This window comes from Triturus cristatus, chromosome 7 (assembly GCF_964204655.1).
Source record: "Triturus cristatus chromosome 7, aTriCri1.1, whole genome shotgun sequence".
In the NCBI taxonomy this organism is placed as follows: domain Eukaryota; kingdom Metazoa; phylum Chordata; class Amphibia; order Caudata; family Salamandridae; genus Triturus; species Triturus cristatus.
The window spans coordinates 967,365,177-967,382,955 of NC_140590.1; the positions used below are offsets into that span (position 1 = coordinate 967,365,177).

The following is a 17,779-nucleotide window of genomic DNA, read 5'->3' on the forward strand; positions in this document are numbered from 1 at the left end:
AAAGGCCTTTCACATAATCCGCAGATATTTTTGGTTTTCTTGGTATGTGGCAGGCATAGAATCACACCTGTGCTCAGGTATCCCAGGGGGATAAGCCGCTTTGCGGTGCTCTGTTAACTATGCGGTTCCTTTATTAGCTTAGCATTAAAGCATTTCCATAGGTCCAGTTTAGAGTAAGCACAGGAGGCCGCTAGGTGGTACACCACACCGGTCAATTTATCCATTCACGCTGGCAGGAACGATATGTTCCCTCCGGGCAGGCATGGGATCAGCGAGGGCTGGCAGTAAATCTTTATCCAAGCTATACTGGGCTATTATTGGAGCACAGTCAGTGAGGGGGGAAGGGGGAAGGGGGGAGGGCGAGTGCGCCAGGGAGCTTCTCACCCTGTGGCGGAGTGCTGACAGATAACAGATAAGGGGCATGCACAGCAATAGAGGATAAGCGACAGGATGGACCCCAGGAGGGGGTAGGATGGAAGTATGCAGAGGGTAGGCGGGGAGGGCACTGACCTACTGGTGGTCCTGGAATCTTCTGCCCTAACCCGCAACGTATGGACTGAGTAGAATCTTGGGGAGGTTGCCTGTGTTCAGGTACCCCGGTGGGCAGGTGCGCTATGCAGTGCCGTGGATTTCAAGTAATGAACTGTTTGCTGTAGTGCTTTGGGGCCTGCTGGCACAATGTGTGCAGCTGAGTGAGTCGGCCACATTCAAGCTATGCAGTGCCCTGGATTTCAAGTAATGAACTGTTTTCTGTAACGCGTTGGGGTCTGCTGGCACAATGCACGAGTCGGCCAAGTTCAAGTGTAAGGCCAAGCTGATGTTCAAGTGTAATGTTGTGCCTAATTGTCTTACGGCCTTTGACATGTGGATGTCGCTAAAGTTTGAATTTGTGAATAATGATATATCCAGGTAGAATACTTTACTCTTGTATTTTACAACTGTTTGCTGTAGCGCGTTGGGGCCTGCTGGCACAATGTGCGCAGCTGAGTGGGTCGGCCGAGTCGGCCAAATTCTAATTCAAGTGTAAGGCCAAGCTGAACTTCAAATATAATGTATGCCTAATTTCCTAACTGCCTTTGACATGTTGATGTCGCTAAAGTCTGATGCTGTGAAATATGATATATACAAGGAGAATACTTTTACTTTCATAATGGTTTTGGTGAATCATTTGATGTGATGTGAATAAAAAGTCTACGCCTTGGACAACATAACCTGATTCCGAAAGTTCTTGGAGCATGAAGAGGCTGTAGGTTGAGATATCAAGAGGTCCAGATATCAGAAGTAAAATCAAATAGTTGGGTATGGCTGGCACTCATACGACCTTCTCATTCTTATAACGATTTAGAAGGGCATTATCTATTCTTCAAATTTGGAGGGCTATGCATTCCAAACGTTTTAAACCGGTACAAAGTAAAACATTGTCTAAAAATCTGCTGATCTATTTTTGGTCAGTAAGCCAGGAGGACGCAGGAGAATATACCTTTTGTAAGTCTTGTTTTACAACACCGATGTGTCACGAGACAGCGGATTTATTTATTCACCATTTGTAAAGCGCCTTGTTACATCAAACGGTGTGTCCCCATGCTAGGATTAAAGCCCCCTAAAAAAGAAGAAAAAAAGAAAGGGAGAAGGATAACGATGCCTAAGCTAGAGAGAGCAGGAGCCCTGAAGGAAGGCACCTAGATGTTCCCTATTTAAGGGCGATTCAATGCTCATAGAGCTAATCCTGCTTTTATCAGGTAACAACATACTTGAGTCCCGAGTGCCAGACTGTTATGGTCTTTTTTGTCAATTCCAGTTTTTGAAGCATGCAAGTTAAAAGAAACTCATAAAGTTTGATTTTGCAGAAATAGGTACAAATCTTTTGAATTCCTTGGCCGCTGCCCTGCATAATGCAAATGAAGACATTGTGCCCTGCAACAAGTTAGAAACCTATCTGTTTTCTATGTTTATCAGCCAAATATGCACTGGTCTAGTCTTAGTCAGTTAACACCATGAAGCTTTACCTGGAGTACCAACTCCTTACAGAAATTAAATGTCACAATATAGCCATAGGTTTCAGATATTGTAAGTCTATACTGTCACTACAGCCACTATCTAGTTTCCTAGTAAAGACCAGTTTTTTAAAGTATTTATAATGGAAAGTGTACATGCATGAACTGTGATGTTCTGGTAAGGCTACGCTTGTCTTGACTACCTGTGACATGTGTTTTCTTCCTTCAATATATAGACCTAATTCCTGTGCCATTTATGATTAATATTATGACTTTTCGTTTCTAAACAAAATACGTCGCATGAACATGATTTCTAATTACATTATTTTAAATAAATGATTCTTGACTTTGCTCTAGGTGGACAGTTGCACTGAGTCTGCCGAGGCGGCCTGTGATATTCTGTCACAGTTGGTGAACTGCTCGATCAAAACCCTAGGACTGATTTCAACAGCACGACCAAGCTTCATGAATGTGTCCAAGGTAACTATGCACTGTTCATTGATATATAAATGATGCAGCGAAGATATACCTGGCAGTGCTTCTGTGAAAGTACGTCTTAAGTCAAACTAATCAATGAACATGATTAGGTCAAACAATCCTTGTAAGAGAGGCTGATGTTGATCACACACTACCTGCTTCCTGTCCGACAACAAAATTAAACAAAACACATTCGTTTAATGGCAGATATGGTTTGATCTTCTGGAACAAGTGGTTGTGTTTCTAATGTAAACATAAAGGGCACACCGTTTTGCAAAGCAACATGCATATTAAGGTAAATAGAATCACTAGACTGTGCATGCATGGACATGTTAGATGCACCATATTATGAAAATATAGAGTGCCTTGCCCTAAGAAAGATAGAATCAGATGGGTAATAATGGCAATGAAAGTACTCAACAAGACATTACAAGGAGAAGCTGTGAAGATAAGATGAGCCGCGCCCAACAAATGAACAGTCACAGCTCCTAGTGGGAGTGCTGTGGGGCGGGGGAGGGGCAGGGTGGGGGGTAGTAAACTCCGGCATACGGTCGACCGGAGTTAAGTACATAAATAAATAAAACGAATTACATTGCGCGCGCTGCAACACAAATGGCGTTGCAGCGAGCGCTATTTAATTTGTTTTATTTATTTATGTACTTAACTTCGGTCGGCCGTATGCCGGAGTTGGCCCATGTTTGCCTCAACCACACCAATAGTTTGCTCTTTGGAATGTTCCAGGACTTCCTTGATTTTGTTTTCCCTCATCCATGACCAATTCTTAGATCTTCCTGTCTCTGTCAAAAGTATAGAACTCCTCTCCCTAACAATACACAACGAGGTGCTTGTGGTTTGGTTAACACTCCAGTCACTCATGCTGTTACTTCTTTAACTCCTTCTTTTAGTGTCTTGGTTGTAGGTGACCATTTCTTCAAGCTTTCCAGTTGCCACTGAAACTGTATAGCACTCTGTCTTGCTTATTCGTGTGATTTTTAGTCTTCTTTTACTGGGTCCATAGACTTAAGTTCCTACCGTCACCACAGCTCATTCTTAAGGCTTGTACTTGTGGCCTTCTATTTGGAGATTTGAGCCCAAAATTGTTCTTGTGCTGCGTTTTCTTCAGAGGATTGTTTGGCATCAATAAAGGGGGTCTGACTCACCTCTTTACATATTTTCAGGGCTTTTAAAATGGTTACCAATTTTTTATCTCAGGCGTGTTATATGAAGAAGTGAGTGAAGATATTGCCGTCAGTTCTTATTTCTGGGTTCCCTGTCTTCAGCTCTCTGCTAGCATCACCGATAGACACAGTCTGGCTCTTTGTCTACTGGCATAACCCTACAAAACATCAACTACGTGCCGGGCTGGCAGCAAAGTTTTTCCACTTCGGATAATTTCTGGATGGAATAGCTAAGACAGGTTCCTTTACAAGTAGGAACAAAATTGGAGTGAATGTTAGGAGAGGCCCTGAGATGGCGGTTACTACAACATTTATAGGTTCTCTTTCCCTTGAGGGACCTCTGAACACTTCAGTCTTGCTGTGGTATTCTAACTGTTTTCTAAAGCAGATAGAAATGGCTAGCAGTCACAAACTCAGGGATGTAAGACATGCTGGAAAGAACAGAGGTGCTTGCAGCCCCAGATGAATAGGCTAAATGTAAATAAGACACATCCACCTCCCATTACTCAGTAATTACCTCTTTTGTCAACCCCCCCACCCAAATACTTGCATTGTTAATGTTGGGTGGGAGTTGCCTATCTGCAAACATTCCCCCTATCTTTCGTAAGCTTGTACCAGGGGTAATGATCTTGCAGGCCAGACAGGTTACAGTTGCCGTTGATGTATGAGCAGATCTTGGTCTAGGTGGGCCACATTTGATGCATTAGTTCTATCAGCTGACCACTTTATCAGTAATCGGCAATTGATGGAGGCAGCAAATAAGACCTTAGCTTTGTATGAGATTCATGTTGCAATGGCTTAGCATCTTTGAAAGTAGATGAAACACTTTTGAGTGGAACTATCCCTTTCTTTGTGCATTATCTGGGGCATGCTGGTCAACTGTCAACATTTTAATATCTCTGTGTGCTGTTTGCTAACCTCCAGGCACAAACACAGGATCTCCTTAAAAAACAAACATCAAGTATGCTTTAACTAGATGCAGCTCTAGACAGCAACAATTCAGGGCAGAGCCTAGATCAAAAACAAATGGCCAACCAATACTGGGGAAATGGATGCCCAAAGAGTGACCAGGGATTATGCATTGGAGCTTGGAAACTTTAAATATTAAAGGCTGAAAATACCCTTGCCTTCTAAAACTGCCACCCGTGTGGAAAAATGATCACTGCAGTCATAGACCCTTTCCCTCCGCAGCTTATCCCACACCTATTCTGCAGTTTACTATCCCTTTTCCAGTCCCTTTAAGCCCTCAAAGATGCTGTTCAAAGCCATTTCCTCAGTGGCATCAACTGTGCTCTGCTCTTCTTTCTCTGCTGAGTGCTCCTGCTCATGGCTCAGCCTCCCCACAACACATTACTAAGTTGACGGTGGCAGGAATTGAGGAGCGAAGGGTGACAGTCAGCTGAAGCTAATGCTGCATATAGGTGTGTGGCCGGGGAGAACAATCACCTGAGCAAACTTAACAGCAGTTACTGCTGCAATTCCACTCAAAGAGCGAAGTTTTTGTCTTCGTGCTGCCCAGGGACTGATGTGACATAAACTGATTGCAAAAACCCTCATACATTGCAAGCACAATCAGGGCAATTTGCCCTTAGAAAATAATGGAGTTTGAGATTTAAATTAAATTATTTAAAATAGTTAAAGATGTAAATTGACATATATTTTAACAATAAAACATATGTAGAAACAAAAACTATTTAATTATAAAATATTTTAACAACCTTTTTTTCATTAAAAATTTATGTAACCTTGCATTTTACTAAAATGTAATTCAATTATTTTTAATTAATTCCATACATAACCTTGAACACTATTATTTGTGCATAATAAAATATTATTTGTTTGTTTAATGTAATAAAAGTTAATAGTGCTGTAGCATTTATTTTGATCTAGATTGAGAATACATATTCAAAGGGAGATCTCCTTCCCAACTGTCTAGTCTTCATTTAGTAAAGTATAGGCAAAAATATAAAAGTTTATTAAACTCTAATTTCTTTATGTTGTTTTTTAAATAGTTGTATAGCCAAGAATAGTACATTTATTACAATTTATAAGAATAAATATAGATGTGTAGATTTATTCTCATATAAATTTACTTTTGTGAATAGGCTATTTATTTTTTGAATAATCCTTTTGAATAATGCATCTTTTTCATTATGGCATATGAACGTTAATGCAAAATCTCCAACCAAAAATTATTTACTACTTTTCATCAGTATTTACTTTGTCTAAAACTGTGTGCCATCACCTGATCACAAGAAATAACATACAGGGGCCTATTTATGAGGCAGTTTTGCATCACTCTTGCACCATACAATGTGGTGCAAGAGCAAATCAAACCTTAAGACAGTTTTGGGAGGCATAGTCCTCTTTCTAGGTGTGCTGCAGACTGCAGCCACCTAGAAAGAGGAAGAAATGAGGAGAAATAGAGACATTTCTCCTTGTTACACCTCCCCTGGGAAGGTGTAAGAATTTGACACATCCCCAAATATACACGTTCTTGTAAAACTGGGGATGCGTTGAAATCCATCAGAGGTGCGTCGGAACATCCAAACAATGGTATGGAACACCTACCCAGGGGACAGTAACCCAACGCAAAGATCTGTGCTGCGTTACACCAGATTTCTGGAGTCACTCAAAACCATCTTTGTTAATGTGTCCATAGTTTTAGTTTTGCAACATATTACATATACTAAACGTCACTTTGATGGCCTCATACTTTCTCTCATTGCCCCAACAGTCCCATTTTGTATCTGCCCTGACGGTGGTCTTTGTCAACTCCAAATCCCTTTCATCGATAAAGATTGATGACACGCCTGTGGATGATCCATCGCTGAAGGTGCTTGTTGCTAACAATAGTGACACACTCAAACTGCTAAAGATGAGCAGCTGTCCTCATGTGTCCCCTGCTGGTGAGTAAACCGTTCATTCTGTAATAATGTGGATTTTAAAAGGCAAAATGTGTGGGTTGAGGAAGATTGCAGCAAAATGTATATCACTTAGATTTCTTCAAAACTAATATTTTCAAATTTGCTCACTCCAGCCTTCAATTTGAAATTATTGTCATAAAAGCATTTTACAGGAATAGAACACTAAAGCATTTTCACAATAGAAATAAGAAGTAATTCAAAATGGTTTCGAATTTAAATATTAAATTCAGACGTTTGTTCTTTCTTACTGATCTGTGAGTCATGGTATATTCACAAGTTTATTCACCAATTCACTGAATGGGCAAAAATTATAAAAAATGTTTCAATTCATTCTTACTAGTCATTACAACTGTTAAATGCAATGTCAGTTGATGAGAAACATTACATTACTTTGTTTCAGTCTCTCCAGTGTTTTAAAAAAACCCTATCTCATTTTCAGTCTTTGAAGCTCAGACTATGCCATACAGATTTCATGGTACTTTGATCGCGAGCTCTCAGGTTAAAATCATTTATCAAATGGACAAGGCCTAATTGGTTCTTAAGGAAATGATATGTGAGTTGCCATAGGTCTGGTCTGTTTACTATGCAGAGGTATGTCAAAGACATAAATAATATAACCAAAAAGCTAGCCTGAATTATTTTTTGTGATATGTTAAAGCCAATAAGCTTACATGGGTGAACGTTTTACAGGGCTAATGTGATCACTGTTTCTAGCTCATACCAGCTCCCTGAGTCAATCTTGAGCTGATCCACCTGGTTACCCATAGACAAAACTCCTAAATGGGGTTTTTGGTACTACGGGGCATATTAACAAGGCGGCGATAAAATATTATTGCCGCTTTTGCGTCAGTTTTCGGCCAAAAAGCTGCGATAATTTTATCGCCTTATCAGAAAAGACACGCTATTGCGTGTTTTGCTGATTTAGCACCCCTTACAACAACGCCCAGCTTTGCATCTCCAATGAGATGCAAAGTGGGCGTTCCGTGCCAAAATAACTGGAGAAATGTCGCTAACCGACATTTCTCCAATTATCAAGCTGCACGCAAACAAGCAGAGCGATAAGAAAAGTAGTGCTAACCACAGTTATCGCTACCTTCCTTACGCCTGCTTGTAATCTGACTTAGCCATGTAATCCAATGGGAGGTGGATTACATGGCTAAGACCACCCTGCCCTATCAGCAAGGTATCGCTGGTCGCAGTGCGATTATCGCTGGATTTCCAGCGATAATCACACTGTTTTCCAGCTAACGTATGGATTCCTATCGCTTGGGAGATAAGCGTTGCTGATAGCACGCTATCTCCACGATAGAATCCAGCGTTAGCCTGCGATAATTATCCTCACGCTAAAAGCGCTGAGCGATAATTATCGCAGGCCCTTGCTGATATGCCCCCAATTAGAGGGTATAGATCCTGATGTCCCGGAACACCAGGAGTCGTATCACAGGAGTGGCCAGGGAGTACAACGAACATTTGCATCCACTTTGTGCACCCTCGGGACACTTTGATATTAAAAAAGGGGCCACAAACACTTTATTTAGAATACTACAAGAAATACCACACAGCCCTTACGCCTCACCTGTTGGCTTTTGACAGCAATGCGATAACTAAAGGCTGTTTCCCATCGGAATTTAACAAACTGTCTATTGTGGTCCTGCATAAAGCAGAGAAATCGCCTGTAGACTGCACTTCCCACAAGATGATTTATTTTATTAATGCCTGTTGGACTTCGCTCTTATTGTCCTAAAATGTTTCGCTTTTCCCCCTAGCCTTTTTACTAACATGGTGTGTCTGAACTGAAAATAATAAATTTTGTGCAATTCTGTACGCACCTTTATTTCCACCATTGTAGAAATGCACCTTTGTAAAATGTCACTTTTAAAATGGACGCCATTTCTGTCTGCTTGTGCCGCCTGCCTGAGGTGGGTTGGCGATCTAGTGTTTGAAGTGACAAGGTGCTCTACACTCCCCCCACAGTGACAGTTGAGGCTGGAACTGCCAGGGACCTTCGAGAAGCTTCCGGCCCTTTCTGGTAGGTGGGAGGAGGGGTGTATATGTAGAGCAGTAGAGATACCATGTGCTCAGACTGAGGGTGGACTTGACTGAGAGGGGACACTCTGGCAGGAGGTACCGCCACAAGGGTCTGTGTGCTGGCCCCTGTGCCCATCTGTACCTCTCTGCTGTCCACAGGACCACTGAGAGACTCTGCTGGAGTGGAGACTGTGGTGCTAGCAGGATTGCCATCGTAATGGGGGATGACTGTTCCCAGGAACTGCTGCTTCATTTTTGGGTGAGCTGCCCTACTGCTTGCTGATCTTGCCCTGCATTAACTGTCTCCTGGCCCCTAGCGCCTCATGAGTGCTACATTTCAAGTGACTGGGCTCCTCCTGCTGTCTAGCGGCTCGTGAGGGCTGCAGCGCTATCCCAGCCCCCAAGGACTTTCCTGCTTCTTAGCGCCTTGTGGGCACTATTGTCTACATTGCCAGAGAAGAGGAGCACTGTCTGTTGTCCCTGGAGCTGTTGGGCCTCTCTAGCGCCTGGTGAGCGCTGCCTCCAGCACCTGCCCAAGAGAAGAAGGTGCGTGGGACCTGCTGCACATGCTGCCAGGGAGAGCTGTTTATTTTCAATACAGCGCTGTGCTGCTAAAGCACTATTTATCCAATTCCCCGCATTTTTGCTGCAGCTTGATTCTGTGGGACCCTGACGGCATTCCTGGGACCTAGCGCCTAGTGGGCACTATTGTCTTGTGTGGGACTTGGGATCCTCACCAGCTCCCTAGTGCCTTGAAGGCACTATTTTCTTGGTTGCCAGAGGAGGAGTGACGCCTGCAGCGCTGTGCTGTCAAAGCGCTATATTTGGTGACCTGTACTTCAAGGAGGTCACGAGCTGAAGCCTGCAGCACTACAGCTGTGCCCCAGAAGGAGGTGAGGAGCATGGGCACTACTTTCCTGTGTGATGTATTTCAACCCCCCCAAGGAGAAGGCCTGTGGGACTCCCCACGTTATTGCCAGAGAAAGCTCTGCAGCCACCGAAGAAGCGGGAGCAGTGCGTGCTCCATTCCGGCTGCCCCCATTGCCTGCCAGCAGGAAGGGGCCTATCGGGGCACAGTGCCGGTGCCCAGAGATTGCTCAAGGACTCCAGAGAGCCCGGTGAGTAGGGCTCAGTCCCAGCTTGGTGGGGGTGGTGTCGGGGCACATTGTCGGTGCTCGCCTCCCCCCGGTGCCGCTCTGAGGGCACCGTGGTGCCCGTGCTGGCCTTACAGCAGCCCCATCTGACAGCGGGCAGCTGCAACCTTGGGGTGCACTGTGAATTTCAGGGGTCCTGGAGTTGGGCTCCCAACTGCGCAGTGGTGCCAGTGCTTGTTTTTGGGCCTGACTCCCAGCTGCCCTGTGTGTGCGCAGGCAGGTGCAACGTATTGGGGGGCATTGTACTACTCAGGAGAAGAGAGAGAGGAGTGAGAGACACTCCTGCCCTGCCCCAGTGCTTTGCGCGCTTTGCTTTTGCTGTTTTTGCAGCCAGCCCTAACTTTGCGGGACATAGGGCATTTGAGCCCTGGAGGGAGGCCAGTTGGCCTGGGGCCAGTTTCAGAGTGTTGTGCCCCCGATTGGGGCGAACTCTGTTTATGCTGGGAAGGCCTATTGCCCCATATGATTTATTGCATAACCCTGGGCGGAGTGGACGTAGTGAGGCTATGTGAAGCAATACGGAGTGGGGGCAAATCTACGCCCACCCGCACACTTCGCGTAGCCCCACTATGCCCCTGCCCGCCTCCCTCCGGGCGTCCGCGCATGCGCATTAGTGAGGAAGAAGATATGCAGGAAGCAGAAAGATGGAGCCCCGGGACGCGGCAGCTCAGGTAAGTCATTTTTCTTTATCTAATGATTTTAATCCTTGTAAAATGAGGGCAGGAGGGAGGCGGGTGGCGGGCAACTCTGCTCCGCCGCGGGGTGTGCGTAGTCTGCCCCTGCTACGCCTACTTTGCGCAGCGCGAAGTGGGCAGTACTACGCACACTCCGTGGGCGGAGGGGAGCACTGCGCCCACCCTTAATTGTTACCAATGCTAACCAGTTTAGGCCTAATGCAATTATGCCCATAAGGTTGATGCCTAATGTATTTCTCCCAATGCATCGATGCTAATAAGGTTTTTGGCATGCCCACTGCTGATGGTGTTTATGCAAATGTGTTGATGTTTATTGATAATGCCTCATGCGTCAAGCCTCATTTTAATATGACTGTGCCTGATGCCTTACACTGTTGGTAGGCCTAATGCTCACATTTTTATGCCCACAGGTTTATGCCGAGTGATAATGCTTTTCTTTCCCTAAGGCCTGCACTGCTGGTTTTATGCATACTGGGCCTAGGACTCATGCATCATGCATTTATGCTCAGGACGATGTCTCATATGATGCTTTATGTTTATGCTTAAGGCTAGTTGCACTGTGGCTAAGTGCCTGATCTGGCCAGGAGGTACTGGCTGCTTTACGTTTATTACTGAGACTCACATTTATTCTACCTGTGCTTGTGATGACGATTAGCGCTGCCCTGTAAATAATCCCCATGTAAAGTACTACCCAGTGCCGGTTGGCACAATGTATATGCCCCTGTGATGGTTCTACACCGTGTTCTGCATAATACATATGCTGTTTTTCTCACCTAAACTGGTGTGATCTCTTTTTGTAGTGTGCCTCGTGTGTCATCTGTGTGTGCTGCTTGGACACAAAACTTCCTCCGGAGTTTGGCCCACCCGCTCTGCGCCACGCTACCCCGTGTCTAACAATGCCAAAGTCAAAATGTATGCTAAAATGCTGGCCAGTTGCCTGCTCTGTGTTATCCCCGCTTTAATCTATCCCGATTAATGTGGGTTCATGCCCCGTTGTTGTACACATAACTGCATCTGCAGAGTGCAAGCTGTAGTGGTGCACCATCTCTAATGTTCTTCTCCTAATTGACTTTCAGAAAGCTTTCAACTCCCTTGAGTAGGCTTTTCTCAGTGATATCCTAACCCAAATGAGCATTTGAGCCCCATTTTATTTTGTATGTTCAGAATTTATATGCTGGGTGCCCACGCATGAGTCCGTGTGAATGGCTCAGTCTCAGGGCATTTCTGATCCAAAGAGGGATAGACCAGGTTTCTCCCTGTCCCCACTCCTCTTTGCTTTGGCAATTGAGCCCCTTACAACTTGGGTCTGCTGCAACAAACAGCTTCAGGGGTTTCAATGGAAGATGGGAGTTGGGTAAGACTGTATTGCACTTTATGCCGTTGTTATCTTGTTTTTCCTTACTGATCTCGAGGCAACAGCCCCAGAGTACTACATATGCTTACTATTTATGGGCAAGCCACTGGCCAACCACTCGAAGTCCCTGCTGTTTCCACTGACTTTCACCTTGCACAACCATGACTGGTGGGTCCCCATCCCCCTCAGACAGCTAAGCTTCTTGTACCTTAGCATGTATATTTCACCTCTCCCTGATGTGGTATGGTTGTTAATCTGAATCCCCAGGAGACAGGAGAAATACGCAACTTAGTCAATTTCTGGAGTCTACTCAAGCAACCCAGCATGACTTCAGAGGGGGGCATAGTACCGAATCTGCACTCCTGAAATCCACTGAAGAGATCCGGACCATTTTAGATCAAGGGGGCAAGGCTGCGCTGATCATGCTGGATCTTTCAGCAGCATTTGATACGGTCCATCACGGTTTGTTGATGGACCGGCTGCAGGAGATAGGAGTACAGGGCTCTGCCTGGTGACTTCTGAAATCTTTTCTGACAGACCGGAGTCAGTCAGTGTCTTTGGAGGAATTCTCGTCCGATCCTTGTTCATTACCATGTGGGGTCCCGCAGGGGGTCTTCATTGAGTCCAACACTATTTAACATTTAACATTTATGTGTCCTCATTGGCGCCCCTTATTCAGTCATTTGGGTTTAGCCTGACCTTCTACGCGGATGACACCCAAATCGTGGTTTCATTACAACCAGATGAGTAGCGGAGCACGACGGTCCGTTTTAAGGACTGCATGAATGCCGTAGGGATCTGGATGGCCCAAAACTGCCTTAAACTAAACTCCGGGAAGACGGAGGTGGTATGTTTCGGCAATGATCCAAATTTTTGTACCCCGGAATGGTGGCCAGATACCTTGGGTCCTCTTCCCTCACCTAACAGGAAGATAAAAAACCTGGGAGTGTGGGTGGACCAGAAGCTTAGGTTCAGAGAATGCAGTGGCCTCAGCTACGTCCTTTGCTCTCAGAGCCTGCAAGAAAATTCTGCCGCTCTTACCTAAAGAGTGTAGCAAAACAGTCGTCCCAGCTCTCACCATATCTAGGCTAGTAATGCAGAAGTTGCAACTCCTGCAGAATGCTGCTGCTAGATTAGTGTCGGGCATTCCAAAATATGTACCAATCTCGAAGGAGATACGGAAGCTTCATTGGTTGCCAGTTAGGAAGCGTACCCAGTTTAAAGCTTTGTGTTTGGTTCACAAGACGCTTTATGGGACAGGTCCAGCTTATTTAAAAGAGCCGCTGTTTTGGTATACTCCAATCAGATCACTGCGCTCATCTGATGGTAAGCTGGTCTATGTGCCATTTGTGAACATGGCAAACTGGGGTGGAAGAAGCTTTGTAGTGAATGCAGCCAAGGCTTGGAATAATCTTCCACTATATCTCAGAGGTATAACCAGCTTACTGGCTTTTCGAAAAGCTTTAAAAACTTGGCTGTTTACAGGTTAATCTGACCTCTGCTTTGAGCCTTGGGCAAGATCTCACATAGCACCAGGACACCTACGGGTAACAGTAGAGCTTAATAAATATTATATTAATAATAATAATAATAATAATAATGATAATAATGCATGCATGGTGATCTAGAGCAGTGGTCCTCCCTCCCTATTATGGTGCTGCCTCACTTCCTTTATGTCCTGCAGAACTTTCCCCATGCCATTCCTGGGGTTTTGTTCGTCCACTCCATCCAGGCTAATTTGGGGCCCTTCCTGTGGACATACAGGATTCTGCGCATAGTGTTCGAAAAGTGTGTACAGTCCACCTTTGATGGTGCTCCAGCAGCAGCCGACCTCTATCTCTATTACTGGACTTCGCAATTGATGGTTCTGAATGATGAGGAGGTCGCAAGGATCCAGCATACTGGGTGGAGGCATCCCTCATGTCCTGGATGTGATGGTGGACCGTGTGCATGGGTCGCTGGTCCCCCGGTCCCTCCCGGACTTGATCAAAGTGATATTCACAACATGGCACATGGCCATGAAGTGGACTGACTGGCAGGGTAGGGCTACACTCCAAACAACCCCATGGAGGGGTGCTTTGCTCTGTCAAGTAGCTGGTTTGGAAGGGTTCAGGAGATGGGATCTCAGCAGTATCTCACATCTGAGTGATGTATGGCAGGGTTCACATCTGCAGTCCTTCCCAGACTTGCAAGCCAAATTTCAATTACACCACTCCCAGTTCTTCAAATTCTTACAGCTCCCCCTCACCCTGTCGATGCATAGGTCCGTCTTGGAGGGGTCCCTAAAATAAGCTCTATGCTTATGGCTCAGTTAGGGAGGGGGGTGTCATTCAAATATACCGCCCTTGGGTTACAAATGCACTGGGCCTGCCCCTGGATCCCCTTGATCAGTGGGAGGCAGGGTTTGGTGCTCTGGAGGATTGGAAATGGAGGGAAGCGTTTATGGCCCCAAAAGAAGTGGCCATTTTCTCCTGTCTCCAGAAGATTCAGGTAAACATACAACACACTACATATTTGACTCTGCTGAGGTTGTGGAATGCGAGCAAGCTCCAGTTGCGCTCATGTCTTAGATGTGGGGCAGAAGAAGGAGACTTCTACCACGTAATATGGACATGCTCCATTATGTACCAATACTGGTCCACGCTCATGGGGGTCTTGTTGGTGGTCCTGGGAAGGTCCATTGACTGTTCACCAAGACTCCTGGGCCTGTGAGAGGACTTGGGTGGAGGGGACACTCTGAACTATATCTTGTGGTAATGGGTTCATTACTTGTGAAAAGGGACATAATACGGAACTAGAATTTGACTGCCGCCTGGACATGTTGGTTTGGCAAAAGGCAATGAACTGGTGTTCCAAAATGAAGGAACCAGTGTATACAGCCTGGGGATGCCCACACAAACATTCTAAGATATGGGATCCTTGATGGGAATACTTTGGGCTCTAGGGCATGTAATGTCTATTTTCATTTGGCCCTTGGTCAGGATGTCACAGCCCAATGTTTTGTTTTGCCCATTCCGTTATTTGCATTTGTTGACTATTTGTAAAAACTCAATAAAAATATTTTATTTAAAAAATAGTTTTAAGGGCTTGCTTTATTTGAATTTGCCTTAAATCAGATACGTCATGCATTAGTTCATGGAAAGGAGATATGTAACTCCACAACTATGATTGAATGTATTTTTGTATAAGTGACAGATGAGGCATTGCATGAGGAGGAAGCGCACAACCCTGCACACCTTAGTAAAGCTTTTTGGGCTTGTTTAGAAAGCAGATTAAGGATCAGTGCCTACAAGTGATAAATTATCAAGTAGGTTTGCAGTGTAATAGTTGTTTAATAATTTTTCTTTTAGTGCTGATAAAGAATATATCAGGTGAGCCTTAATGTCTACCAAATAATGCATAAAGAGATGCGCTATAACGTAATGTTTTTCATTGCAATCTATATCTTTCATTGTTGTTTGTTCTTTTTCAGGGATTCTTTGTGTGGCTGACCAATGCCACGGCCTTCGGGAGCTTGCCTTGAACTATCATCTCCTCAGTGATGAACTGCTGCTGTCTCTTTCAAGTGAGAAACATGTTCATCTTGAACATCTTCGCATTGATGTGGTCAGTGAAAACCCAGGGCAAACCCACTTTCACACAATCAAAAAGAGTAGCTGGGATGCACTTGTTCGGCACTCTCCTAAGGTCAGCATTGTTATGTATTTCTTTCTGTATGAAGAGGAATTTGATGCCTTCTTCCGTGAAGAAACTCCTGTGACCCACCTTTATTTTGGTCGTGCAGTAAGCAAAGACATGCTGGGCAGGATAGGAATGAACTGTCCACGTTTGGTTGAGTTAGTAGTTTGTGCCAATGGACTACAGCCTTTAGATGATGAACTCATCCGCATCGCTGAACGCTGCAAAAATCTCACCGCCATGGGCCTTGGTGAGTGTGAGGTCACCTGCAGTGGGTTTGTGGAATTTGTAAAGATGTGTGGGGGAAGGCTTGCACAATTGTCGATCATGGAAGAGGTGCTTATTCCTGACAACAAATACAGCCTAGAACAAATTCATTCGGAAGTGTCCAAGCATCTAGGGCGACTTTGGTTTCCAGACATGATGCCTACTTGGTGAGCCACTCATGAACTATTCCAAGATGAAGACTCTTCTTAGTTAATTTCTCTTCTATGCAATCAAAAACTGTGAAAAATAATGTCATTGAAATTCTGTTATTTCAGAAGGACAAAAAATCAATGGCAAGATTTAAACTCAGAACCACAGAAAAGGGACATTGATTTTATATAGGCAGCTTTTGAAAAAACTGTAACACATAATAAATTTACATTTACATACTAAATCTTTATCCATTAAATGTAATAGAACTCAACATCAAGAAGAGAATTACTCAAACTCAGAACACACCAGATGTAACAGACGTATAGATAATCAGGGTAGTCCATTGAGTTCTATATGCTTCTTGAATGTAGCTTTCAAATATCCTTTACAGAGAAAAAAAGATAAATGAAATAATAAAGCTGCACAAACCTTTTCAAGTACTCCGTATTTATGTGATAACTTTTTAAATAATTGTTTGTACATATAGATGTAAATAAAAAAAAATTGTGAGTGAAAACATTATTACCAATGACAGATAATATGGCGTACATAAAGGCCATAAATGTATTATACTGGTTCATACACACCTCCTCCTTTTATACTTATGTGCTGATATCAGCTACACTTGTTTTATGTATTGTAAACTCTGATAGGTACTCTGAAATTGCTATTAAAATTAATAATTTCTCATTCTGAGTATAACATAGCACTCTGATTTTGAGTTTTTGATAATTAAGGCATTTCAACTGTGAATGTATGAAATTGTACAGAAACAATACTGTATAGACAATATATTTATTTTTGCTTTAATTCACCATGGTTGTATGTATAAATGTGATATATTATTTGCTAATACAAATCCTCAGCATGGTAGCTAGTGGTGTTTGGATTTGCTACACCTTGTTTATTTATATATTTTCGAAAGCTGAATATTTATTTGTGATTTACAATGCATATGTCATATTTTCACTTTACGATTATGAAAATGTACCAAGCAATGCAAGAAGTCTATACATATATGTGTATACATTCTTTACCAAAGATTATCTGAGAGAATTGACCTTGTCTATGTTTAACTCAGAAAGAAAAGAAAGTATATTTTTCTTTTCATTATATTATTTTACAAAAGTGTCCACTTGTAATTTGACAAACCCTCAATGATATGTTTTGTAACCTATTGTGATAAATATTGAACATGATAACTTAGTTACATCAACTCTTAATGAAAAAACAATAATGCATTTTTTGCAAAAAGCTTGTGTTTGATGCATGGGAGCAAAACATATACTAATTTAGCCACATTTGATTAAACAAGGCTCAGATCTCACTTGTCAGCATGATATTTTGTAAATCTCACAAACCATTGTCCCTAAATTGTTGGTGTGGTGTGAATCCTAAAATTATATCAGATGGCAGCAGCGCCACGGTTGTCTTCATCTGTTTTCAAAATGTGCAAAGGGTACACAAATGCACTTAAGTGTTGCAAAGTACTGCCTAGATTACCTTTTTACATGACTGCCATCATTATTATTGTGACTACCATATTAACCCCCTCAAAGGGATGTCTACAGTAGGTGACAGATGGACACCTGTTTGTGCAATAAAGAATGGGAAATTATACCCACTCCTTTTACCTGGTGACACAGCCTCCGCGTCCTCATTTACTTCACTTGAACATTAACTTATTATAAATTCTAATTATGACAGTTGTTAGTCTAGCAACGTGAAAAAAATGTTTCTTGCACAAGTAAAAATTAGTTTGTTAGACAGAAAGGTAATGTTCCTGCTAAAACAAATCATGACAAAGTCCCTGAGTGTTAGTTGTTTGTAATTAGTAACAGCCCAGACAGAATTATTACCCTTAGTCCTCCAAG

General features: G+C 43.4%; 1 protein-coding gene across 7 annotated transcripts in view; it reads left to right on the forward strand.

Annotated features, from left to right (window-relative positions):
* The window catches only part of LOC146810932 (F-box/LRR-repeat protein 3-like), a 109,837-nt gene extending 93,230 nt beyond the window's left edge, over positions 1-16,607 (forward strand). For all 7 annotated transcript variants that reach the window (XM_085618008.1, XM_085618002.1, XM_085618006.1 and 4 more), the window contains 3 exons: positions 2,352-2,474; positions 6,387-6,558; positions 15,280-16,607. In XM_085618008.1, the coding sequence (XP_085474134.1) occupies positions 2,352-2,474; positions 6,387-6,558; positions 15,280-15,923 (939 nt within the window). In that variant the 3' untranslated portion in view covers positions 15,924-16,607. The remainder of the gene's footprint in view (positions 1-2,351; positions 2,475-6,386; positions 6,559-15,279) is intronic.
* Positions 16,608-17,779: the final 1,172 nt, after the last annotated feature.